The sequence below is a fragment of the Podarcis bocagei genome (assembly GCF_964188305.1).
Source record: "Podarcis bocagei genome assembly, chromosome: 5".
In the NCBI taxonomy this organism is placed as follows: domain Eukaryota; kingdom Metazoa; phylum Chordata; class Lepidosauria; order Squamata; family Lacertidae; genus Podarcis; species Podarcis bocagei.
The window spans coordinates 41895351-41922923 of record NC_138129.1 but is presented as its reverse complement, the minus strand read 5'-3'; the positions used below and the strand labels follow the sequence as shown (position 1 = coordinate 41922923).

Genomic DNA, 27573 nt, shown 5'->3' with positions numbered 1-27573 from the left:
ATGGAGATAGTCCAGCAAAGATTATTGGGAAAAGTTTTATTTATAAATTCCATTATTTTATAGGTAAGGCAGCTGGATAGTCATTTCTTTTGAATAAAATATTTATAAATAACAAAGTTCTGACTTTGATCTTCAGACCTGGCTACTTCTTCCGACCCATCTTTGGTGCCATCTCAAGACCCTTGATGTATTTGCGAGGTATCTGGTAGTCCTCTGGAACAAAGTCAACATGTAATCAATCTGCATTTGACAGCTCAAAAGCTTAACACAATAGGACCTGCAGCTTACTAAAAGAGTAATGTGCTCTGAAAATTCTAAAGCATTGTATACTTAGGGCATTCATTTTACTAAAAATGTACTCCTGTGCATTTTTAATTATGAATAAATATACATAGGAAGACATTGCACTTGCTGTATTTACTCGAATGTAATGCACACCATTTTTGGACAAATTACATCATGAAAATTAGATTTGATGGTGCATTAAATCTGTGTAAATACGGTAATGTGGCAGCCCTAATTAGCCACTGAATTCAATCTGCATAAGGTTACACATGAATAAAATAACACTGAAGGGAAAATAGCACTTTGCTTTTTAGTTTATGTATAACTGTTTTCCAACAGCCTCCTCCTCAGAAGAGCACATCTTAGAAACTGATCAGAATATTGTAAAATCAATTTAGGCTGCAAGTAAAGCACTATTGAATTCAAAAGGATATGCTCCTGGGAAGATATTCCTAGGATTGCACTGTTAGAGTTTGCCATGGATTAGGGGTGGAGAACTTTAGGCCTGGCAGGCAGACTTTGCATGCTGGGCCTTTTCCCTAAGCTACACCTTCCATTAGTGCTTTGCCTGCTGGTATGTCATCTTGTGATGACACCTCTTCTGAGCCTGAATGGAGACTGTGTGTGTGCACGCATGCACATGTGCCAGCACCTGGCTTTTGCATTGCTGGAATATAGCCTAATGTGCAAAGGTATGTCCATTGCTCTTCCTCTGACTCCACCCACCACTGGTGTGCTGCCCTGGCAGGTTCCCTACCCCTGCTAAAGATACTTACCCACCAGCAGCTTAGCAAGGTGGTGGATCTGATTGCCTTGGACCTGGACCTGGGCTCTGTCCTTTGCTCCCGGAAGTGTGGTGACAGTGGCACTCGCCTGAACTTTTAGCTGGAGAAAGTTGGCAACAGCCTGTGGGTCTAGCCCATACAGCTCAAGATTCTTAATTATGGTTACCTGCAAACCGAAAGGAAAGATGGTATTACTTGGTTGCACTAATGTACAATTTTACTTTCGTACATTCTTACAGGCTATGTGGTATCAGCAAAGTTATTTTCATAGGGCCTTTGCCTGTGCATATTAATAATACCTATGCTTGGAAATGAATAGAAGCAGTGCATGTTTGACAGCAAGCATATTGCACAACCTATGTGATTTAAGTGAAAGGCATACATAAATGCAAGCGACTAACTGAAGCACTGGGGGTAACACTATCAAGGTTCATCCTGATTGGTGGGGGGGGGGGGGACAGTGTAGCAACAGACCAAATCTTAAATGATTAGGTCATATGTTTTGCCCTAGCAGCTTAGGAGGAAGGGATGTTAATTAGGAAAGCTGGGGGTGGGGATAAATGCTAGCCAGTGGCCTGGTCAGATTCACACATCACCCATTAGGGCAAAAGCAAAAGGCCCAGGCCAGGAAGCTCCTACGGAGACCACCCCACAACCAACCAACCAACCCTTCTCTGAGGCTACTTCAGGACTTCCTTACCCAAAGGCATGCTAGCTTCTGCCCCTGGGGTTTGAAGACAGCACCACCAGCTGACTACGTTTTGAAACACTAATATAAATGAAAACTACTTTGCATTCCTTCAGAGAAAGGCAAAAGAAATGCCAATGTTAAAACAGTACAAGGGCCCATTGCACCTCTTCTGACTCCCAACCCCTGGCTGAATCATGTATAGTACTGGGCTGAATTAATCATCTCTATCTGAAAAAATTGACAACTTTGTATTGGGTTGGTTTATTCCTAGGGTCTTGCACCCAAGCATGTCGGATACCATCAACACCCTGGACCACCACCTTCAAGCCATAACGCTGCATCTGCGAGCTGCAATTAGTTCAGGTCTACACACACACAATTACCGTAATAAAACTATTATTCCTGTGGAACTCCCTTCCATCAGATGTCAAGGAGATAAATAAGTATACACCTTTTAGAAGACTTCTGAAGGCAGCCCTGTATTGGGAGGTTTTTTATGTCTGATGTTTTATTATGCTTTAATATTTGTTGGAAGCCACCCAGAGTGGCTGGGGCAATCCAGTCAGATGGGTGAGGTACAAATGAAATTAGTATTAGTAATTAGTATGCACACACAGGGAACAAAAAGCTGCTAATGACCCAGGTACACTTCCATGCAGCTCTGCCCCAGTCTGTTTTAGCTTCTTCTACTGCACCTGCTTGGCTGCTCCTCTGGAACAGGGATAGAGATCCATGAGGGCAACACTCATATTAAGTTGCCTTCTATCACTTCAGACTATTACTCTATCCGGGTCAGTAGTATCTACTCTGACTGTGGACAGCTCTCTAGTGCCTCACTCAGAGATCTTGCCCATCACCTGCTATCTGATCCTCTCCACTGGAGCTGCCAGAGATTGAACCTTAAGACTTTTTGCATGTGAAACATGTGCTGCACTCAAGCTATTGTTCCTCCCTTAGGTCTGCAACATGTGCCTTCCATCTTCCCGGAGTAGCACTTTGGTGACACTTTCAGAAGTCTCTGTGCAATGTATATCTGACTCAGCTGCCAGTAGGTGCTTCCTACTATCCTTCTGAACTGGGGCCAACAGATATCAGATAAGCTCTAAACAGAGAACTTCAGTTTATCTCCTGATCTGGCCTTCTCCGCCTTGCCCTCTTCACCCCCGGGTGGTTGAAATAAATTACAAACCATGCACCAGTGGCATGGTAAGGTGTCAGTGTAACATCTGGACCTCCTACCTGATACCCAGGGGTTCAGAGAGGAGGTAGGGCTATGACTTAAGCCCAGGAATGCTCACCTGTACAGGCGGCACATGCTAGCCCAGTTGTCAATTGTTTTCTGGGGCAATAACTGCAGCTCTGGTAGTTATAAACAGCCTTCCCTGCTCTCCATGCCCAAGAAGTAGGATCATGGGCTCAGCCTCTTTATTTTCCTCTCTCTGCATAACAGGGCTAGGAGACTGCTCTGGAAATGGTGTTTTCAATGGGCAAACTTTCAAAAGATAGTGCAGTATTATAAAACATTTCAAAAGGCAGACATAAAAAAAAGGCAGCACAGTTTGGATGTTTCCACAGAAGACTACTTCTCTCCTTGCCCTTACCTTTTTATTGCACGATCTTTGTGATATGTTTATATCAATGGGATCATTGTTTCCTTTCCTCACGATGGGGTCATGTCCAAAAAAAGTCACCTGATGGAAGGGCTGTAGTTTATCCAGACACCTGCCACAAAAGCAGCGCTAAGATTAAGCTTATCCAGGACAGCACAGAGGGATGGCAGCTTTCTGGCTTAGCTATTCCTGCTATACTTAAGTACCAAGAACATCTATTCAAAGACTCAATCTGATACAGCTTGCCTTTATTCACCTCAGGGTTTTATTTATTTATTGAGTTTAAATTATTCTTCCCAATGGAGCCCAGGGTGGGAATCACATCCATCATTTTTTAAAAGCATTCTAAAAACAGTTACAGTTAACTTAAGAATGTAAGAAAGAACTGTTATAGACCAGTGTTTCCCAACCTTTTTTGGGCAAAGGCACACTTGTTTCATGAAAAAAATCTCGAGGCACACCACCATTACAGCCCCGTGACGTCAGCGCGCAGCGTCACGCCGGGAGGGACATGAATTGCTAGCAAATTACATAATCACCTCCTTGAGGGCTGGCTCATCTTCTCCGAAGGCAGAACCCCATTAATTAACAGCACAGACTCACACCATAGCCAAGACGAGGGGGGAAAACCTCAGTCATGCACAGTCATGCACATGTGGGGGCTAAATGAGGACGAAGACCGGGCAGAGAGCAGGGTTCAAATCACCCCACCTGGCCAGGACAATCCCTGGGTGCTCCCTTGGGCCACTCGCCTGACCCACCTCGCAGGGCTGTTGTTGCGAGGATAACACGGGGAGAACCATGCGCGCCCCCGGGAGCTCCTTGGAGGAGAAAGCGGGCGATGAATGCAATGCACGAAATATATGAGAGGCGACCAGGTTTTGCAGGTGAGGGGCCCCCGCCAGCCTCTGCTTCCAACACCCGGCGCAACGACGCCGAAGTTTCCCCCCGGGCTCGGCTCGGGGAGCAGCGCTGCTCCCCCCCGGCTCCCCTTCGCCCTCCCGGCTCTTTCTGCCGCCCACTGGGGACCCCCCTCACCTGCCAAGTCCGGAGCGCCGGTGGAAGTTGCATGCATGCATGCAGGGCACCGCGTTGCCATTACATTGCACTGCACTCCATGCAACGCCTGCACGCATGCATTGCCTTGCACACCCGCCAAGGGGTCTCCCCGCGGTCCGATGCGTCCCCTCCGGCGCAGATGCAGCATTGCAAAAATAAAAAACCCCGACGCAGCCCTACCTGGGGGGCAGCCTCCGCTTCCGCCGCTCCGCCTCCGCGGGGATCCCCGGGCTCCATCCTGCTGCCCGATCTCCGCGGGGGCGCAGGCAGGCTGCGCGGGGTCTGCGCGGAAGAGCCCCTGCCCGCCCGGCCGCCGCCGCCGCGCTCATTCCATGGCCGGGAGAAGAGCGCTTCAAACAAAACGCCCGGCCCGCCAGGCCACGCTGGGAAACGTAGTTCGCGCACCCCGCGTGGGCGCGGAGCCCAAGGGCGAGGGGACTACAGATCCCGGCAGCCCCCGCGCCGGGGACGGAGGGGGAGAGGCCGGGTGCAGGGATGGAGGGACGGGTGGGCGAGCGAGTGAGTGAGTGGCAGCCGCCAAGCCTTGGCCGAGAGCCAGGAAGGGCCTCCCCGGAGGAGGAGGGAGGCGCAGAGCGGGAGGGAGGGAGGGAACCCCAGGGGTCATCTAGTGACGGCGCCCCAATCGAAAATTAGACTTAAAAAAAAATCTTTCTAATTTTTTAATTTTTCCCGCGGCACACCAGGCAACATCTCGCGGCACACTAGTGTGCCGCGGAACAGTGGTTGGGAAACACTGTTATAGACAACTGCCAGGAGCAGTATTCTTCAGCCATCAAATGCCTGGGTGAAAGGTTGGTTTTAAAATTCCCTCTGAAAGTTAATAATGATGGGAGGCTGATTTGCATCCCATGTGTAGGCTGTATACTAGACAACCATAGGGAGACCGACAGGAATTAATTATACTTCATCTAGCAGCCTTTATCTATGTGATACATGATGCTATTCTGTAACAGGATTATTCTGGGAAATAAAGTACAATCAATATTATGTCTTAAAAGGTTTTTGTGATTTTTAACAGATGACACTGCCAGACAGACATAGTTACATTATTATCTTTGTACCTCTCCTAATTCCAAAGACTTTTTAAAAATAAAATATTATGATCCTCAAAGTAACAGAAGAGAATGGGGAGTTTTAGAAGGTCCCAAAGAAGCCAAGGTTGTTGTGTTTACTTTTACGGTGGCCATGCCTGCACATCATGGGAAGCAAATGATAAACCATGGCTTAACAGAGCAAGCAGCTGCTCACTTGCTCCCACTTTATTCTGACCCACCTGGAGCCAGGAAAAACAAACTGTGAGGCGAGGCTTAGCATTACCAGTGAACCAGGACTCAGGGTTAGCTTCTGTCCCCAGGAAGCCAAGGTTGGTTCTTGGTCTGTGGCTCGTCATTTGTTTGGGGAGAGAAACTGCAAGTGTTGGTTCGCATGGAACACTAAGCAGAAGGTGTGTGTGGGGGGGGGGGGGACCTGAGCGGCCCACTCCCTTCTGGGCCATGGGCCAATTGTGGGCAGAGTCAGAGAAATAAGTGCACATTTCACTTTTGCATGGTTTATACAGACACTTGCATACCCTCGGCATCATTGCAAGCCAAAGGCATGATCAGTATTCAAGGACATGTTCCAGCCAAGCAAAAACACTTGGGAGTGCAATGGAGCAACAGTGAAGGGTGTGGCTGAAGGAGAGAGGGTGTGCTCTGGAGTCCTCAGGGCTACATTTGGCCCCCATGCCTGATGTTCCTCACCCAAGCACTAAGCCAAGCTGTGCAGTATGCTTCTCTCTTGGCTGAAGAGTGAGTGGAGAAAGGCAAGGGGTCACTGAACAGCATGCAGTAATCCATAAGCTATGGTTTACCATGATGTGCAAATCAGGCTACTGTGTCATAAAATTCCAGTCCGCTTACATAACACAAAACAACACAGCACTAGACCTTAGTGACAATTTTAACCTTTGAATGGTTTGGGCTTAACCTCCTTTTGCAAACATTAAAGATACCATAATACATAGTGGCCTGCATTATAGGAAATACTGAGGCAAGTATATGAAGCAGCAGTAGGGATCACTCCCTCCCTCACCTGCTCAGGAGATTGTCCCATGTGAGCTTTGAAATTTCATCCTGCTCAGATTTGTCCAACAGACAATCGCACAAGATAGGATCCACCTTTATAAAGCTGTAACAAAGGAAGGCAGATTTAAAAGTCTGTTCTCAGCGTGATCACTCATCACCTGAACTGGAAATGCACCAACGTCAAGAATGTGTAGCACTCTACAGATTATAAAGATCATGTTTGTCTCTTTAGCACTTTGTTGTTAAAAGGTACAAAAGGATTTCCAAAAGTCACACTGCACTTGCACTATTATGTGGTAAGTTGGGTGCTAAAAACCTTACTTGACTGCTGAAAACTTGAGAAGGGGTTACATAAAACAACATAAAAAAATTCCTTCCAGTAGCACCTTAAAGACCTACTGAATGCTGAATTGCAACTCATTACCAAACTTAAAACCATGGAGAGACCTGGTCTGAACAGAGACATTGGATTCTTATCTCATTATACATGACTAAGCCATTTCTCACCTTCTCACCCCTTGCCTTTTCCTGTAAGACCTATTACAGTCGTTAAGAGTCGTCAACAGGCTCATCTCAGCTATCTGCCAATCTCCCATTCCCACCACTCTTCTGAGTAATACCCATCCCCACCTTCTCACTATATAGAAGGATCTGGCAACTTCTGTTTCAGTGTATCTGAAGAAGTGTGCATGCACACGAAAGCTCATACCAAGAACTAACTTAGTTGGTCTTTAAGGTGCTACTGGAAGGAATTTTTTTATTTTGACTATGGCAGACCAACACGGCTACCTATCTGTAAATAAAACAACATGTCCTCTTTGCTTGTAGATTATGTCTGAATATGTTGCTTGTCAAGTGCTGTTTTTGCATGTACCTCTCTTAAAGATAATTTAATGTTCCAAAATTCTTTGCCCAGTTAATCAAAGGTCACCTGTTTAGCTAATCAAAACTTTTAATGATTAAGCTAACAGATCAACCTACAGAATCATATCACAAAAAAGTGATATGATTAATCAACTAAGATGTCTTTAATCTTGTGGCACTCCTAAATTATCCACGAGATTACCTTACCCTACATGTGCTCTCTCGACTGCTTTGATCAGCGGAATTGGCACTCTACAGATGCCACATAATACCCACTCCATGTGTGTAAGAACTTGATCATTTAGTGGCAGCACTTACACTTTGGAACTCCCTGCCTATTGATATCAAGCAGGTGCCTTCACTGCGTTCTTTTCAGCACCTGCTAAAAAAACATTCTTGTTTAGGCAAGCCTACCTAGATGCTTAGAAAGTTGATGGGAATCCTAACTGGTTTTAGTATTTAAACTTCTTGTTAAACTATTGTTGTACAATTTTCCTGAATGGGGTGGGGTGGGGGAGTTTTAATCAAGTGGTGTATACATTGTATGAAAAAAATAACAAAATAAATCGGGAAAATGACCACTAGTTTAAAATTCTATTAGGCATTCTATGGGATACACCTGCACGTGTGTGTGTGTGTGTGTGTGTGTGTGTGTTTGCACACAAACACTTGTTGAGGTTGGACATACATTTGAGCACAATCAACACTGCACTTGGGCCCATCTATACTGCAGAGGTAAATAAGAGAGGGACCAGGACAGGGTGCATGGTCCATCTGACCTGAGTGTTCATACTTGGCATAAAGGGACTTGTGATAGGAAAGACTGCTTGCCCTTTCCCACATGTTTTGACTTAGCGCTGTAATGGTGAACCATGAGCACAGGAAACTCCTGTGCAAAATCATGGCTGCAGCTATCTCTTGCTATCAGTACAGAGCAAGGAGAGTAGTGTTGCAATCTCCCTACTAAACAAGATTTGGGGTTTTACATACTTTTTGTTTGTTTCATCAACCAACTCATTAAGCTTCACATAGTCGATAACAGCACTTCTCACTTCACTGCTGGACAGGGTGTCGCCTTTCCTGGAGGAAAATTGAATCTTGGTTACTTGTTAGGTTGCACTTCGGAAGGAACAGCAACATAGGGAACAAGTCAAGTGGTTCATTTTCTTATATTACTTACTTATATCCAGACTCTTGGAATAAGGGAGCCATTTTGGATGAGATGCCATAGAGTGGTGTGATTTCAGGACAGTGGTACGGCTGTTCTCCATCACCACTTCTGCTATCCTGGACAGACAATTCAGATGCTGCTATTTCAATAGGTACTACAAAAGACCTAATGCTGAAAATCAAAGCAAAATATTTCACAGAGTTTATTACCATTTCATCATGACGGCTATTCCCGTTCATGACTGAGAGACAAATGAGTATAGTGTTGCGTCCTAGGACATAGGCACCCAAGACCATTCCTCTCATTGCAATAACACAGTGCAAAATCCCTCAACACGTTTGCTTACACAAAGTGGAAGAACATTTCTGCCTCTGCTTCAAGATGGTCTACAGAACAGATCATCATCTTGAAGCCATATGCTCCAGCAGCGACCTAGCGTTCAATACTGGAATGCTGTGGCACAATATGGTATCTTGGCCTGGCCTCCCATCCTACTCTATGCTGCAGGGCTTCCAGCATGAAAGCCAGTGTGGCATAATGGTTAGTGTGTTGGACTAGGAACTGGGAACGCAGGGTTCAAATCCCCACTCAGCCATGAAGCTCACTGGTTGACCTTGGGTCAGTCACCATCTCTTAGCCTAAGCTACTTCACAGGTGAAGGATGAAAAGAAGAGAACCTTTGAGATCCTTGAAAGATAAAGGTGATATATAGATGTAATAAATACATAAAGCCATGGAAGACCCAGGGAAGAGAATTAGCGCATAACCCCAACCTTCTTAGCAGCAAAGGAAGATAACTGATAGCTTAGAGTAAGTATCTCTGCATGTGTTCTAATATGCACAGAGGAGCCAAGCAAGGACAGAGGAGTGCCAGGTACATTGTGCAAAAGGAAAGGCAGAGTTGGAAACTGCTTTTCAGCCTGTGGGCCACAGTTCCTTCTGAGAAATCTTCCAAAGGCCACTTCCCAGGGGTAGGTGGGGTCTGAGGCGAAAGTGGGTGGAAATTGTACCTTTGTAGAGTAGGCTCGTTTCTACATACGCTTGTGCACCCATCTCAATCCTCCATCCAGATAAGCAAGAGGCATTCCAGCCAGGAAAGAAGAAATAGTGTGAATCATGACCAGTGGAGGATGTGAGTGGGGAGCATTCCAAGGGTTAAACAGACAGATCTGGGCGGCTGCATCTGGCCCCCTGGACCTGAGGTTCCCCACCCCAAGGAATTGCATTGCACGTACCCAGGTCAATCTGATACTGGCCAGGGACAATGGCAGTCCTTCTGAAAGTTCTCTGAATAATTCTAAAGCAAGCCAAACAGAGCACCCTAGACCTGGCCTCCAAAGAAGCCAATCCCTGGAGGAGAGAAAGCGTGGAGAAATGATCCAAAGTCTTCGGTGTCTCTTTGGGCTAAGTTCCTATGTAGACCTAAACTAAAGCCCACCCGCCCCCACACACTCTGCCACGCCTTCTCGACATCACAAGGGCCCATTGTGACAGAGGGAAGGCACAGCCCTGCCTGTTCCAGCAGATAACAGCAGGAACCTCGCCGTCCAATCTACCAAGGAGGCACACAAATGAGACCTTGTAAAAGATACTGTAAAATGCGAGCTTCACGATGCTATGTGTATGTGACATCGTAGATGGGCGGGGGAGGAGACAGTGTGGAACCCCCCCGAGGGAACGAAGCCCAGCAGCCCAGCAGCAAGGAACGGAGCACAGACATGGTCCCCAAGGAGAAGGGAGACGACGGGCTGCAGTGCATCTTCATTACCACCAGAGCGTCACCACTTCTGGTGGAAGTTGGAGGGAGGCTGGCAAAGCGAGCATGGGCAGCGGTAGGCAGAGAGGACAGGTAAGCACAGCCAGTCCAAATTTTTAAGAGGAGTTGGAGTGGGACTTCTGTGTGGGGTGGGAAGGGGACAGAGCAGGACGGGCCTGTAGGCCCCACCAGTCCCATCAAGCACCTCCCCATTCTCCTCCCCTTTCTTTTGCCATTGCTCTGCATCCTTTCTCATTCCTAATACTTCAGTATCTACAGGTCTGCTGACAATGCAGCCATAGGTCAAGTGGGTGGGCCCTTCCAGAGGCAATGGTGACTATAGTGGTAATAAACTGTGTCGCTCTGGATACGATAAACAGTTACGGAAGGAAAGTGGTTGGGATTGCCAAAAACTCTTCAGTGCCTTCAACAAGTGAGCATCAAGGAGAGGTTTCAAAAAGGTGTGCCCATCCCGGTTGCAGCAGTCGAGAGAAAATGAAAGCATTGCTTGCTAATTGTTTCCCTGATATGGTGCACGTCTTAAAAGGCACTAGAGTCCTAATTAGGCCTGCAGTGGTCAAAGCGGTTATGCCAGGGGTTCCCAACACATATGCCCACAGACCCCTTCCCTGGCACCCACATCCTTCGCCTGCTGACATTAGGCTTGAAGGAAGCATTCTACTGTACCCAAGAGAGAAGGTTGCTGTGTGAGCTTAGCTGTGGTGCCACAGAAGCTTTTCCACTTTGCAAATGTGCCTATGGGCCCAAAAGGTCTGGCAACCCCTGGGCTTTGCCATGCAGCCATTATCGTTGGGCTTGTTTCTTCTCTGGCAGTGATGTAATAGTATGACTCCAACGGTGAACTGTGGAAGACTGGAGCAATGGTAGAAACATTACAACTTTTTCTGAATAAGGAGAAACTAAACTTTGGCAATGGAGTTTGACAAGAAAAGGCAATTTGTTTTAGAAAAATGTTCTGTATTTATGGACTTGACAGTAAAGTAGTGAGTTTCTAACAGCTGATACAAACAATACCTTGGCTCAGTTTTAAAATGTGGATTTAGCAAGGGATAACTTTGTAAGTGAACATGTTTGACAGTTAAGAAACCAGGATTCTAGCCACAGCCTGGTTGATTAATGCAAGCTACTGCTGTGATGTCTTCGGAATTACCTATTAACTCAGAGTTTAAGAACTGGCTTATTTAGGTTGCAACACTGGGAGTAAGTCCTACTGAATTCAAAAGGGCTTACTCCTGTTAGCTCCTCATAGGAGCAAGCACAACTGGAATCTACAGATTCTGCAATAAACCAGTAATGAAACACTCCATTTATGCACAGCTTCCAGCAAACAACCCCTCTTCATTACTGCGGATCTTAATATTTGTACTGATCAAAAGTAACATGAGAAGAAGCCTAAAGCAAAGAGATGCCTGGAGCATTAGGATACATGCCCAACAACCACTGATATTTTAGTCTCCATTAATGTCCTTAATGCCTTTTGCCAACTAACTTATTATCACATTATGAAATGATACACTGTTAGCGGGATATGATTCACCACCTGCAAAGTGGGGCTCGCTAACAGCATGCCTTCAGAGGGGCTTACTGACAGCACACATCAACTTATTGATGCCAAAAGTGAGCCTTGTCCACCTGCCAAATTGGCCTACAGGGGCTGAGGGAGGTAAGGATCCGGCTTGCCGGTTAGAAAGCATAACTTTACACCTCAATGTTTGCTTCCTATGCTGCGAGTATTTTTCCAAGCTATTAACAAACCCACAAACACCCTGTTCCCTAATTGCTTCTGCTGTGCATTAATGTCATCCTCATTCCTATAGTGCTTCCCAGGAACCCAAACCATCCATTTCAATCTCCTCCCTCAGTATTTCGACTATGTTTGTACAGAATTGAGATTCTCTTACCTTTCATGCCTCCAGTCCACATTCACAATGCTCTCTACTCCCTTATTCAGTTCCTTCACCTGGAGGATATTTTGTTGCTGCATTGACTGCAGGAACTTGGAGAACTAGAAGAGAGAGAGAGGCAGTTAAAACTGGGATACAATGGTTTTAATGGTAGGTTTATTGTAGCTGTGAGAGACAGAATAACAAGAGGAAAACCCCCAGAAACCCAGAAGACAAATGTCAGAGATTGATGTGCATTATAATGAGTGAAATAAGTATTTGATCCCCTATCAACTAGCCAGATGTCAGGCTACCTGGTATCTTCACTGTATGTAACGAGCTGAGATTAGAAGCACCTGCTGTAAGGGAGAGGTCTTACCTGTAATCTCAGCTCGTTACAGTACCTGTACAAAAGACACCTGTCGACAGAAGCAATCAATCCAGCAGATTCCAAACTAGCTACCATGACCAAGACCAAAGAGCTGTCCAAGGATGTCAGGGACAGGATTGTAGACCTGCACAAGGCTAGACTGGGCTACAAGACTATTGCCAAGAAGCTTGGTGAGAAGGTGACAACAGCTGGCACAATAATTCGCAAATGGAAGAAACACAAAATAATTGTCAACCTCCCTTGGTCTGGGGCTCCATGCAAGATCTCATCTTGTGGAGTTGCAATGATCGGGAGAACGGTGATGAAGCAGCCCAGAACTACACGGGGGGAACTTGTCAATGATCTCAGGGCAGCTGGGACCATAGACACCATGAAAACAGTTGGTAACACACTACACCATGAAGGACTGAGATCTTGCAGAGCCCACAAGGTCCCCGTCTGCAGTTTGCCAATGCATATCTGAATGACCCAGAGGAGAACTGGGTGAAAGTGTTGTGGTCAGATGACACCAAAATTGAGCTCTTTGGCATCAAATCAACTCGCTGTGTTTGGAGGAGGAGGAATGCTGCCTACGAATCCAAGAACACCATCCCCACCGTCAAACATGGAGGGGGACATATTATGCTCTGGGGGTGTCCTGCTAAGGGGACAGGACACCTTCACCGCATCAAAGGGACGATGGACGGGACCATATATCATCAAATCTTGGGTGAGCACCTCCCTCCCTCAGCCAGGGCATTGAAAATGGGTTGAGGATTGGTATTCCAGCACGACAATGACCCAAAACACATGGCCAAGGCAACAAAGGAGTACTCGGCTCAAGAAGAACCACATTAAGGTCCTGGAGTGGCCTAGCCAGTCTCCAGACCTTAATCCCATCAAAAATCTGTGGAGGGAGCTGAAGGTAGCTACACATCAGCCTTGAAATCTTACTGACTTGGAGAGGATCTGCAAAGAGGAGTGGGACAAAATACCTCCTAAGATGTGTGCAAACCTGGTGGCCACCTACAAGAAACGTCTGGCCTCTTTAATTGCCAACAAGGGTTTTGCCACCTAGTACTAAGTCATCTTTTGCAAAGAGATGAAATACCTATTTCGCTCATTATAATGCACATTAATCTCTGACTTTTGTGTTCTGGGTTTCTTCCTGTTGTTATTCTGTCTCTCACAGCTACAATAAACCTACCATTAAAATTATGGACTGGTCATTTCTTCTTCAGAGAGCAAACGGAATACTTTCCCCCCTCACTGTATTATGCACATGAAAAATGAAACAAGCAATATTCTGGTGTAATTTTTAAAGTTTGGTTTTGTTTGGATATACAGTGGTACCTCGGGTTACATATGCTTCAGGTTACATACGCCTCAGGTTACAGACTCCGCTAACCCAGAAATAGTACCTCGGTTTAAGAACTTTGCTTCAGGGTGAGAACAGAAATCTTGCTCCGGCAGCGTGGTGGCAGCAGGAGGCCCCATTAGTTAAAGTGGTGCTTCAGGTTAAGAACAGTTTCAGGTTAAGAACGGACCTTAAGTTCTTAACCTGAGGTACCACTGTATAATATGTTGTAATTAAAAAAACAACAACTTATGTTTTAATGATACCTGTATAGTGTTTTTTTTAAAATTATTAAAAACCCCGCCAATGCAATATTAGGCCAGAATTTTACAGTTGTTTTCAAATTACTATGCACACTTACTTCTTAGCAAACATGTATACGATTGTGCTATTAACTAGCAAAATCATCTGAAGATTTCTCACACATCAAGGATCTACATGCACAAAGTGCCTTTGTAGGAAGGGATCACAGCATTGGGGCAGATGATCTGTGGTGTGTGCAGAAAATCCTACATTCAGTCCAATGTTTCATTATTATTTCTTTCCTCAACCTTTCATAGTGCAGAAAAGGACGACAACAAGTACTCACTTTTTTGTAGCTTGATTTCTTTATGTCTAGTTGTTGACCTTGTGGACTGTTGGTAGATTGAAAAGAAAAAAAAACACAATTATATGCAAGAAACAAGAGGAATTACGCCTCTCTCATTTTTGGTGACATTTAAGAAAAAACATGTTTTGTTTCCAGGCTTCTCCAGCTAAAATATTCTTAAAACATGAGCACACAGATTGGAAAGAATTTAAATGTCATATAAAGAGAGCAAATGGAGCCTCCTTCTCCATCACAAATTCAAGCATAAGTACTTAAGAAGAATCTGCTGGATCAGGCCGATGGCCCACCTTGCCCAGCATCCTGTTCTCACAGTGGCCAGCCAGATGCCTGTGGGAAGCCTGAAAGCAGAACCCCAGCACAAAAGCCCTCTCCCCTCCTAAGGTTTCCAGCAACTGGTATTCAGAAGCACTAGTGCCTCTGACTGTGGAGGCAGCGCTGAGCCATCAAGGCCTGTAGACTTGGATAGCCTTATCCTCCCTGAATCTGCCTTGTCCTCTTTTAAAGAGGTGGCTGTCACTGCTTCCTATGAGAGCAAGTTCTATAGTTCAGCTATGGCATTTATTTTATTTTCATTATGCTTTTACTGGAAGATAGCTTTAGCTCTTCCTTATGAATCATCAAGAGACAGGTGAAAACAGAATACCTTCTCAAAGTTAAATCAGGCCAACACGTGAACAAAAGTTTAACCTGTGTCATCTCTGGAGTATGCCTTAAAGCAGACTCTGACCCATGCAGAGTTCGCCTACGAGTTCATATAGTGACAATGGCTGAGGCACAGAGTCCGGCGTACATGCAAGGCTTCTACTCCTGACTCTGGTGAACAGTGTTCTACAAGCACATGATGCTCCGTTTCCACATTTCTCAGCCAGCAACACGGCAGCTCTGCCAGCTTGTAGAAGATCTTACTACACGTACCAACATGCGAACATGTAGTTGCGGAGAAAGGTGCTGGTCAGTAGAGGGAGCTCCGACTTCTTCACTTTACATTTTAAGGCGTGGAAGAAGCATTGGTGAAGCAATGCATCCATTTGCTCTAGAAGAAAAGACAGAACCGTTTGTTCTCTACAAGCAGTGCTATTTTTCTAGAAAAAGGGGTGGCAGAAGTCACCATGAACACATCCCTTGTTCTCTTATAATGGCAATGGTGCCCACCTGAGAGGTGCTGGAACCGAGTTTTGCTGAGCTCTAGCTTAAAAAATAGCCCTCCCTGCCTACGAGCCTCAGCACAGAATGCAACATGGCCTAGTTCACAATGTGTCCCTGCCACCATGTGAACCTCTCAGCTCCTGCCTATGCCTACGAGTTGCGTCAGTGTTGAACAGGGAAACAATTTCAGTGCCATGCGGCGTAGTCACAAGCTCTGAACTTCCACATACAAGCCCTTTGGTGGCTTATCCCTCTTCTTTGTCTGTCACGAAAATATAGTCACATGAGGCAATAAATGAAAGGAAGAATGTTAAGTTCTGCATTGTCTCTACCAACATTCAATTTCAACGGAAGAAAGCTGACACACTAGCAGTGAGCACAGAGCTTAATGAAAGCTTCTTTCACCTTACAAAGTTAGTAACAGGGTATAATGCCCTATACAAGCCATGGAGTGTGAAGGGGATGCATTTGTTTGGATTTCGTTGCTCATCACATGCACCATCAGTGCATATGCTGCAGGGAATCATGGTTACACGTGTCCTATAATCTACACACCTTCCACCCCCCCAAAGACTTGCATTAATCTCACACATTACATCAGGGATGTGCAGCCTACAGCCCTCCCAGACACTGTTGGACTTTAATTCCTATCAGCCCCAGCCAACATGGACAATGGCCATGGATAGTGGGAACTGTAGTCCATCGTTCAACTAAAATCAGGATAGAGGGCATGTGGTCCTTCAGATATTGCTGAAGGACCATCTCCCATCATCCCTGACCCTGGCCATCCTGGCTGAGGCTAATATGAGTTGAATTCCAAAGATTTCTGAAGGGCTACTGGTTCCCCATTCCTGCATTATAGGGCACACTGAAAATGCAGAGAGTATATATGTTTAAGTTTGTATAAATGAGCAGTTCTGAGCAAAAGGTTGTTACTAGACCTCATCTAGAATGCAAATCCCTGTATATAACCCTATAATTTTACCTTGTGGACTCCTACTGTCTTCTGCCTCCTGAGGAACATCTAGGTTGTCCTCTTCAGTAGTTTCAGCAGCACCATTTTCATTAGGTTCCTCTTTTTCTGTCATGTCCACACTCTGAATAGCATCTTCCATGCTTAGATTTCTAATCCCTGTCTGCAGGCATGGGTCAATAGGGTGGCTGTTTTCCTGTGATTTGTCTTCCCCTTCTCCAGCCTCTTGCTCCTCCTCTTCAGCATCCATAATCTTTGAAGGCTCTGCTTCTAAGGGGACTATTGTTGGTGGGAATGACTTGTCACCAAACTCCCTTTTTCAATTTAAAAAGAAACAACAAAAGCAAATGGCACAATAAGACTTGCCCCAAATTTCAATTTCAGCAAAACAGAAATTCAAAGCAAAAAGTCTAGACAGGGCCAGTTAAGCTATGAAGTCGTGGAGAACCATTTTCTTCACTGTAAAGATTATGAGCGAAACAATCTGGAAAAACTGACCACACCATCACATTTATTTAATGCTGTATAAGGGGTCAACTGACTGCCATAAATCCAGCAAAACCTTAAGAATACAATCTCTCTCAAGTCCTTAAGATGACTTTCAAGTAGTGTGTGGCCTAAAGTTATATTCATTCATTAAGAGTGTTTTTCAGGATGCACTATAGAAGAGTTCTCAGTGTCGCCACAACAGAAAAGGGTCAGAGTTTTCTGATTTGGTGCTGTGGAACTGAACAGTTTTTCTTAAGTGCTTGTCGAAATTATGCACCTATGCTTAGTTTCTATGCAAGGCTACTTGCATCCTTCTTATACTTTGCTCAGGGCTCACTCTTCTCTAACCTGAGTCTTGGATTAGCATGGGGGCAAAAGCTAACCATGCGCTTTTCTTCTACTGTGTAAACGGTCAAATAGTTTTGGTGATACACCCACCATAAGTGATCCATATATGTATGCAGCACTGTGAAGCCTTTTCCTTTCATTCCAGCTGCCACCATCTCTGCAGAGGACATGGTAGCTATGCCAATGGCCACAGGGGCACTGAAAAGTAAAGAGAGTATCACATAAAGCAAACAGCTAAATTCTTACTCCAACTAAAGCAGCTCCCAGCTAAGGAATCTCTCTCATTTCAGACATGATGACCAAACCATGGTTTGGCTGTGTTGAGAACATATTTAAGGCTCTTGTGCCCCCTCTTCTGCTTCTGAACACCACAGTTCAGTCCTGCACTTCTTGGGTTTTGATTACCACTGTTTGCAAAGTGATAGATTTCCTCTAAACAAGAATTGTTGAAACCATGGTTTCCACTTCAGCTTTGGAAGCAAACAAGTTTGCCTGAATCAGCCAGCCAAGCAAACTACGGTTACTGGAAAACAGTCTGTGTTTCAAAATATGCAAGAGAAGGAAATACACAACTCTTAAGCATACTCATGAAGAGCTTAGATGTCTGAACTGGCCAATGAATAATGCCCCACAATGCGTGAAAATCAACCCTGCTGCTGGCAGCCCCAAATTGTTATGGTGAATCCATAGAAGGCATACACTGTGGCACACAATCAGAGTCAAAATAAACGGGAGTCTCAGAAGGCATTCCTGTTGTTTTCTACTTGCCTTCTTTTTAAATCCAAGAGGGATGGGACAATGACACACCTCTCCATTCAGGCAAGCAAAAACCAATGGCCTGCTGTAGTCAGCCAAAGGCTCTCGAGAAGGGCACAGGGCACAGCTGATGAGGGGTGGGACCCAAAGTGGGGTGCAGCCTAAGGAAAATCCTGAAGGCCAGTATGACAGGCCTGGAGGGCCACATTTGGCTGATTTTCCCCACCCTCAATTTCCGGTCTCAAAATGCATTCTAAGAACCCCTTCAGAAAGAGGTAAATCTTTTTAGCATCAGCCTTCAGGAGAAATCATACCTGTTTCCCACCAAGGTGATGGCACAGAGAGTACCCCGATCTACCTGAGGAAGACCATAAGAGGGCACTACAACCCCTGGAAGCATTAGATCTGTGGAAAAGACAGTATATTAGCATCTTAGCAAAATCTTAAAGACACCAGTCATCCCCCTGTCCCCCACTGCTCTTTTAAAAAACAAAAACTGACAAAAATACTGCTTTCAATGTCTACATGAAACAAGGGATTCTCTTGGATGGCTTCAAACCTTGGGCCTAATTGCCAGTGCAGCTCCGATCAGCCCTGCTACCATCAATTCTGCCACCACAAAGCCAAAACGTATCAACTAAAATGTCAATTACACATTAGTTATAAATCACAACTATTTCTCAAGTTTGGAACATTTTTATTAGGAACTAGGACTGAGAGATATAATACTGGCTTTTTACTTCAAGCAGTAATAAAACTGTCACTGTTTTTTTTAAAAAAATTTAACGAACAGGTAAAAGGCCTGCAAGGTTAGAAAGTTTTGCTGGGTGTCTAAAATAGTTAGTTAGAGGCATTCCATAAGCAGAGCACTACAATTCTGGAGGCACTTTCTCCCTGGTTGCCACCCTCTTCGTCTCTGATGGCAGAGGTACCCAGAAGGAGATTCTAACATTCAAGCAGACCAGGCTTTATTTAGATATTATTTTCCTTCCTAATGGGGAAAAAGGCCTTGAATAACTCAGTTTAAACTGTCATGTCAATGACAAAATCAATTTATTTACCTGGAAATAAACCTCACTGCCTTTCAAAGGCCCTTACATCCAAGCAGCATGCTTAGGACTGCAATATAACAAGCCCAATCATGAGAACCAGCTCCACAACAAGGCAAATGTGCAGTGCCATGCAGAATGGCTTTGAGATCTGTTCCCTTACCTGCTCCTCCTGCTAGTTTGTGCAACACAGGCGGCCATGTGGAAAAGGCAGGGAGAAGGTGAGGATGAGACCACAGGGTGTACACTGTTCCAAAAAGAAAACAAAATGCTTGTGGAATTCCAGCATGACACACTTTACTTGCCTCCATTTCTCAGAACTGATAACCATTAATCTGAATTTAAAATTAGGAAGTAGAGCCTGAAACAAAATATTGCAGTGTGGGAGTGCTCCTGCTCAGGATTCTAGCCAGGATTCATTTTTCAGGATACTCCATGCTGCTCCCCTCCCCACCTTATTTTCTATTACCCTCCCCTCCCACTGCCAGCAATCAAGACAGCACTCAGTGCAAGTAATTCGCATTGGACTGTTCCCCTTCCCCCTGGGTTTTCCTCCCTTATGTTATTTTTAACTTCCAGACCTTGGGGGGGGGGGCAAGTCTGTTGATATCTCCCTATTGTCCATTAAGCAATGGCACACACAGCCTCAACACTGGACATTTTCCTTTACTTGAAAGTATTTGTATTTTTTCAGCCAGGAAAAAAAATCCCAGACTGGTTTACACACATAAATAATAAGACAGACATGGGAACAATAATGGGAACCAGACATGGGAACCAGAACACACAACCCAGCTTCTGTTTCAAGATATTTAAACCCAGCATGTAAAAATAATGGGCAGTGAGAAGATAGATTGGTCTAGTTCAGACACAATAATCTTCGGCCAGTAATCCATGGTTTTTCTGCCTGAGAACAAGCTGCGAACCTGTGCACTCCTTTCTCAATCCTCTGCTTGGGGGCCAGTATTAACTTGAACATAGAAGAAATTGTACACCTACTGCTGCACTCATAATTCTTTCTGAACAACCAAGGCTGGAAAGCAGAATCACCTATCAACTCTTGCCTATGCAAAAGTTAAAGAAGAGAGCCCTCTGCCTGCCACCCCAAAGCATAAACTACATGAGCCCTTGTAGCGATCACACAGGGTCCCCAGACGTTTGACGGTCTATTGATCCCTGTGCCACCACTATGATCACTTTTCCGCTGCCACCAACCCGTTTCTCTCAGGTACACACTGAGTCCAGACAGTTTTTAACATCAAAACAAATAATCAAGTTTATTTTAAGCGTGAACAAGTTTATGGTTTCAGATATTTTTTCTTGTCAGTTTCTTATCCTTAGTTCCTATACCGGCCTATACCTTCCTAATAACTTTTAACCAACTATCTATCGGACTCCTCCTAACAGTTTCTCTCACTCTCACACATCAAAACTAGACCAACCCAGACTTATCCTCCCTCTTCCTTCTCCAACTCCCAACTGACTTCCAAAGAACTCCAACTCTAACTCCTCCCCTTGGGTTCCCACTGGCCAATCACTTCACACTCATTTAACCCTTTCCTTATGACCTACCTAGGAGGGCAAATGCCACAGCCCTATTCAGGCATTCACTATCCAGCTTAACTGAACACATGAGGTGCTCAGCTCAGGCTAGCTCCCCTCCTCTCACTATTCCTGCCACCCTCCACAAATTCAAGGGTGACTATCTGTAGAAAGTAAACAACTCTGATTCTTCAGGATTCTACACTGAGCAGAAAGCCTCTGCTAGTATAGACTGTCTGCAATGGATAAGCTATTGCCTTTGAAATTGTGGAGTGAGATAGAGATAGAGGAGTTCGTGTCCACTCTCCCACTCCCCTCATGTTCATTTTAGCGAAATAGTGAATGCCTAGACAGAGCTGTACTAGCAGTGTGTGTTTCAGAGAGAGACAATTTATGAATCAAAGACAGTATGTTGCCTACCTCTGATTGAGCACATTTATACCATAACTGACACTCTTCTCATTTTAGATATGGGAAATGGAGGCTAAATATTATTTTGCAACTTGTCCAAAGTAAAACATCAAATTAAACTCAAACCTCCCCAGACCCAGAACAGCAAACTGCCTGCAGAAACATATTTCTGTACCTGTTGGATACAGTCTCTTCTCCATTTCAAAAAGGACTGGTATTCTGCCATTAGCATAGACTGTGAGAGCATCTCCTTTGTGAGCATACAGTTTAATGATATTCAGCTCTTCTTTATTCGGCACAATTTCAGATAGCTGTTCAGATGTGAGGGTGGGAAAAGTTGCTGCGACATCATTTCGTAATTTCCTCCTGCAAGGTCAACGACACAATTCCATTATCTAAATGATTAAAATCTTCTTTTTTTTTAAAAAAAAAAGGGTGCCTAATTATCAAAGCCATTCCACTATCTTAAATCAGGAATGCCAGGTTAATGTCCATGGGCATATGAATGTCTGCAGAGTCCATATGTCTGATGCCCATAATTCTCCTCCCCCAGCTGAAATTGATTTTTAAATAAACATTCTGTTGTACCCAATAGAATACTTTGGTCTATGTGTGTGGTGCCCATGACAAGTTTGCAAATTTGTCATTTAATATATTCTATTTTTGCTTGGCCTGAGTTTATTATGTTTAGGGAAGTTTTTAATGTTTGGTGTTTAATTGTACTTTTAATTCTGTTGGGGGCTGCCCAGAGTGGCTGTGGAAACCCAGCCAGATGGGCGGGGTATAAATAATTATTAATTACCGGTAATTATTATTACGACTATTACTCTAAATCTTGGAGGAAGACACATATTCAAGTTTTAAAAGACCAAAACCTTAAAAAGACCTTCTAAATATGCATGCCAGAGAAATAAAACAAAGCAACTTATTTATATCCCAACTATCACTGTGAAGCCATAACCCAAGCACTAATTTCTGATCAGCCATCAATCTCTGCATTTCACATGATGCATAAAATTAACGTGTACAGAAATTGCACTTTGAGGGAGGCATGTCATTTTTTAAAGTGTATGTTTTCTGCTACATGTAATTTTAAGTAGCATCCTGTAAATCTTCATCATGCTTGGTTAGAAAGCATGGCTCTTTTACAACCAGGGCCAGTGCTACCACTAGGCCACCTAAGCAACCACCTAGGGCTCAGGCCTCAGAGAAGTGCAGTACTGACCTTTGAAGGGCAGAGTTTTATTCACAAGATTGTTCGAAATAATTGATGTGCTAAAACATCTTCTTTTGTACTTGAGAAAGATAATCAAAGATTGTTGTATTACTCAACCTTGCCATTTGAAATAAATTTAGCAGTTTCCAGTTTTGTGCTTTTCATTATTTTTTCTCTACAAGGCATCTATTTTTTAAAAGCGAAGTTAGCAATTTTTTATTTATTTATTTTTTTAAAAAAATTGTGGGGTATTGCAAGCAGTGAGCGTTGCCTAAGGCGCAAAACAGCCTGGCACCGGCACTGTTTTACAACGGATTAACGACCAAGGTAAATGCCTTGAAGGAAAAGGAAACAAAACAAACTTACCTATCAGACCCTTTGATAGCAGTATTGGATTTAACTCTGAAAGCTTTGGCAAACATGGCCAAAGAAATCCCAAGGCTTCCGTTCTGGCAGGTAAAGAAATATCGCGGTTTACTGTCCGGTGGGGCGTGGGGGACGCGTTAGAAAACAACACCCATTAAAGAAGCACTTTAACACACAGCTGCCATAGCGCTGGTGCCGCAGCAAAATGAGTCCGTGGGGCAACAGCTTGATCTCTCCAGCCGCGGCTGCTTCCTGCTCTGGTGACGTCAGAGGCAAAGGCAGCGCGTGATAGGCTACGCTTCCTGCCGCTTCGCTTTTGCTCCGCGTAGAAAGAGCGGCTGGGCGGGATCAATGCATCATTTGTTGCAGCGCGTGTTCTGCTGCAATCAGGGAAAGACTCAGAGCTGAACTACGTGGTTTGCTTTGAGCAGCTAGTTGCAGGATCAGGCCTTGGGCTTATTGGTGCTTGTTTGCATTCCGACTTTGCTGGTGAACCCCATTGGTTCCTGGTTTGAATTGATCTGTCGATTGGCCGGCATGTCAACCGTATACTGATTTCTAGTTATTAGGATTTTATCTCAGGTCTTACCGTATTTTAAAGCTTTCCTCAGTTGTGAAACGTAAGTAATTACATAAAGTCGTTGTATAGTGGCTAGAGCGTTAGAGAGTTAAACTCCCCACTTGGCCATGAATCTCACTGGGTGACCTTGAGCCAGTCACCAACTTCCAGCATAACCTACCTCACAGGGTTGTTGTGAGGATGATATGGAGAGGGGGTGAGATGCAAATGCAATAATAAATAATATATATCTTAGTGTTATCAGGCCAGGAAAATATTCTGAGCAATTTTTTGCTAGCAGATTCATCACTTGGCATTGGTTTTTTTTCCAAATTTGTTGGCTTTTTTTGTTTCTTTGTTTTTTGTTACTGACTAAAATTTTGTTACTAAAATTAATTTGCTATGGGTGAAGTTGTATCTAAGGAAAAATACATTTCAATATATTGGCATCTGTCTGTCTTGGAAGACAATGGAGGAGTGTGCCTTTGGGGGGTGAAGATTAGAAAGGTACAGCACCTGCTGTGGCTGTAGAGACTAATATGGGAGAAATGTGTTTTGTTGCAGCTGGGCCAGATGAAAGCGTTTGATTGTGCTGCTGCAGATACACCATGGTGTTTCTTCTCTGCGCTCCTCCCAACAGTCATTCTTCCTCTGGTCATTGCTATGGATGCATGACCTGACTGTTTCAATGCCCTGCAGCCATCTGATGGGGTTGATGATGCTAACCTTTATGTCACATTTGCAGACATCTTTGTAATGTAGAGTTGGTTTGCCAACAGGCCTGGTGCCTAAAGCCAGCTTCCCATAGAGCATGTCCTTGGGGATCCTGCCATCTTCCATTATTTGGACATGACCAAGCCAGGGTAAATGTTGTAGAGACAGGAGTGCAAACATGCTAGGAATGTGGGCTTGGGAGAGCACATCTTTGTTTAAGACTCTGTCCTGCCATGTGATGCCCAAAATCTTTCTGATGCAGCGCATGTGGCATTGAGATGTCACACCTGTCGACTGTACGTTGCCCATGGCTCACTTTTATAAAGCAGCATGTTCAGCACACAAGCCTGGTAGTCCTTCATCTTGGTATTGTTAGCATCACATTCTCCTATACCCTTGGAGAGGCGAGCCTTGCCAATACGCTTGCCCAGTTTAAGTGTCGATGGAGAGGTTGCTGGTTATGGTGGAACCCAGCTGAGGCATGAAGTGCTGGTGAGATCCTGACTCAGAATGTTGGTCTTTGTCAGGCTGATGGTAAGGCTCAACTCCCTGCAGGCTTGGGCAAAATGGTTGATGAGTCTCTGTAGAGCTTTCTCAGAGTGAACTTCAAGGCTGTGTCATCTGCAAACAACATCTCTCAGATAAAGACCCGCCAGGCCGCCACAGTTTTGTCTTAGCACAGAGATGTGTGAGGTTGAACAGACCCCCATCGCTCCTCAAATGAAAGTACAAACCACAGACTTTGACTATATGTATACTGTACTGTTCTTGCTGAATGAAGTGTATCCCTATTAAATAGATGCAACTGGGCTTCCTAATCATGGGGCTATTTAGTATCCATGTTACAATCACTTGACATTTGTCATGGACTGCTTTCAGCATATCAGTAATCTGGAGATTAGTATTTAAATCCTGAAGACTCCAGGACAATCATAGGGTTTTGGCAGCATTCCTAAGTTAGCAGACAGTCGAAAAAACAAGATGTTCTAAGAGCCTGTAAGTGGCCTATTATTTAATTATTCAGACTGCTGCTTTTCTAAGGAGGGTACAGGGACTACAATCTGAGTGACTTGTGTGTACTGAAGATGGCCATGAAAGCATTAGCAAACATAGTGAATGGCGTAAACCCAGAGCCTGCCATGGGCAAGATTCTGTTTCCTTAGCTACAGGGTTGCATCATCCTGGAGATGTAAAATACAATGCGGCAAGGAGAGTCCAACTGTCCATGGCAATGGGGCAGATATCCTACATTATTAAGGATATCAAAAGTCTAATGAGCTAACGAAGCAGGGAATATATGCAAAAGTGGGGGAATATGTACAAAGGATCACTAGAGCAGAGCAGTGCAGACTTCAGGCTTGTGGGATCTGTTTTGAGTTTTACTAGAACCCTGAGATCAACCAACTAGAACCAGGTGCAAAGGATATAAATTTAGAATTAAAGAACATGGTTCTTATGTGCATCTGATGAGAACAGGGTTTTTGTGTCGGAAGTGAAATGAGCTTACAACCCTCACAAAATTCTATTTCTGGTCACTCCAAGTTTTCTTCATTGTACTTAATAGTAGGGTGGATACATGTTGTTGTTGTTGTTCCTGTTACTTACTGATCTGCTGCACATCACCCAAAGATCTACCAGTAGATCCACATCTACCTTTAGCTCACCCCTGACCTAGAAGTCTTCACCTCCCTAAGATTTCCCCCTGAGGCTCTACTGGAATGAGCAAGCTTACTCAAAGAAGAGCAAGGTCCGACTTGTGGGCAGCCTAAACTCATTCTGAAACCGTATATCTGATGAGGGGAGGGCGGGGTATAAATAAAAAATTATTATTATTATTTGTTGGGGGAGACCTAGGTGTTTTTTTTTGTGGGCGAAGTTATTTGTCCTGTCTTCAAGCTTTTTATGATGGAGGACCTCTGTAGCCACCCCCAACAACACGATCTCAAGATGGAAGGGGAGGGAACAGCTGCAGTCGCCTGCGATTCCTGCGCAATGTTTGCCATCTTGCCAAAGGTTGCAGGCAGCTTCACCTGCAGCAATTGCATGTTGATTGCCCTTTTAAAAGACAAAGTCCAGCAACTGGAGGAACGTGTAGCTACGCTCCAAAGAATTAGAGAGCTGGAGCTCTTCTTGGAAGCAACAGAGCACACCGTCCCCACCAAGGAGGAGACAGGGGACTCCCCTGAGAAGGAGGCTAGTTCATCAACACAGGAGCCAGATATATGGAGAAACGTGACTCAAAGAAGTAGGAGGCCCAGGGTTCACTCTGATTGTTTAGAAATACACAATCGCTTTGAGGTCCTCTCCCCTAGCATGGAAGACGAAGAGCAGACTCCATTTGAGGATCTCTCCCTCATTACAGTCGATCAGGTATATGAAGACGAGCAGCAAAGTCAGTCCTCAGGGAATGTGCAGGCGACCTTGGAACGGACAGCTCACGGAAGAACCCCGACCAAACCCAAGAGGAGGCGTGTAGTGGTGATAGGGGATTCCCTACTGAGGGGAACAGAAGCAGTGATCTGTGGGCCTGACAAGATGTCTCGGGAAGTGTGCTGTCTCCCCGGGGCTAAGATCCAAGATGTAACTGAACGACTGCAAGGAATCATAAAACCCACTGACAAATACCCCTTCCTCTTGGTTCATGTGGGAACCAATGACACTGCAAGCAATAGCCTCCAGAAGATCAAAAGAGACTACGAGGCTCTCGGCAGGAAATTGAAGCAACTAAATGCACAAATTGTCATCTCGTCTGTCCTCCCAGTTGAACGACGTGGCCCAGGGAGAGAGGGGAAAATAGTGGAAGTGAACAGCTGGCTTCGCAAATGGTGTAAACAGGAACGGTTTGGATTCTTAGATCACGGACTGCAGTTTCTTGAAGATGGACTTCTGGCAAGTGATGGGCTGCACCTCACAACGGTTGGGAGGAATGTTTTTGCCAAAAATCTCAGAAACCTCATCAGGAGGGCTTTAAACTGACTAATGTGGGGGAGGGAGACAGTGCTCCTGAAGGTAGGAGTCTATCAATTAATGAAGATGATCATCCAAATGTCATAGACCAAATGGAGCAAACAGCACGCGGACCTAGTGGTGGGAGGAAAAAATCCTTAAATAAGAGACACGGGGGAATGATTAATGGACTTCAATGTCTGTACACTAATGCGCAAAGCATGGGAAATAAACAAGATGAGCTTGAGCTCTTGGTACAGCAAACTAAATATGACATAATAGGCATCACTGAAACCTGGTGGGATAAGTCCCACGATTGGAATGTAATAATGGGGGGATACAATCTATTTCAGAGAAACAGACCAGACAAGAAAGGAGGAGGAGTGGCGTTATATGTCAGGGATGTGTATACCTGTGAAGAGATCCAAGATTTAGAACCTCAAAGCCAATGTGAGAGCATTTGGGTCAAAATTAAGGGAGAGAAGAATAACAGAGACCTCATTGTGGGA

General features: G+C 44.7%; 2 protein-coding genes across 3 annotated transcripts in view; one reads left to right on the top strand and one right to left on the bottom strand.

Moving 5' to 3' along the window:
• Positions 1 to 21: 21 nt before the first annotated feature.
• EIF2D (eukaryotic translation initiation factor 2D) lies at positions 22 to 23085 on the bottom strand. The gene is made up of 15 exons (XM_081193483.1): positions 22846 to 23085; positions 21439 to 21629; positions 19474 to 19557; positions 18576 to 18666; positions 17596 to 17703; positions 16681 to 16982; positions 15465 to 15582; positions 14529 to 14574; positions 12231 to 12334; positions 8562 to 8723; positions 8372 to 8461; positions 6525 to 6620; positions 3363 to 3483; positions 1062 to 1236; positions 22 to 213 (listed from the first exon to the last, which is right to left on the bottom strand). Exons 1-15 carry the CDS (start codon positions 22899 to 22901, stop codon positions 143 to 145), a joined length of 1815 nt encoding a protein of 604 aa, XP_081049609.1. The 5' UTR covers positions 22902 to 23085; the 3' UTR covers positions 22 to 142.
• Positions 10066 to 27573, top strand: part of LOC308586657 (dual specificity tyrosine-phosphorylation-regulated kinase 3-like) — a 43821-nt gene continuing 26313 nt past the window's right edge. The window contains exon 1 of one of the 2 annotated variants that reach the window (XM_081193459.1): positions 10066 to 10401. In XM_081193459.1, coding sequence (XP_081049585.1) covers positions 10190 to 10401 — 212 coding nt within the window. In that variant the 5' untranslated portion in view covers positions 10066 to 10189. The remainder of the gene's footprint in view (positions 10402 to 27573) is intronic. The other variant, XM_081193461.1, reaches the window with a different exon arrangement.

What these genes read in the sequence shown, in the direction of transcription:
- EIF2D (XM_081193483.1), bottom strand. Translation starts at nt 22,901, where the DNA reads ATGTTTGCCAAAGCTTTCAGAGTTAAATCCAATACTGCTATCAAAGGG. An exon ending in AGAAATCAAGCTACAAAAAA is followed by an intron (nt 12,335 to 14,528) that starts GTGAGTACTTGT and finishes TCTCTCTTCTAG; the next exon opens with TTCTCCAAGTTCCTGCAGTC. An exon ending in TTCCAAGAGTCTGGATATAA is followed by an intron (nt 8,462 to 8,561) that starts GTAAGTAATATA and finishes ATTTTCCTCCAG; the next exon opens with GAAAGGCGACACCCTGTCCA.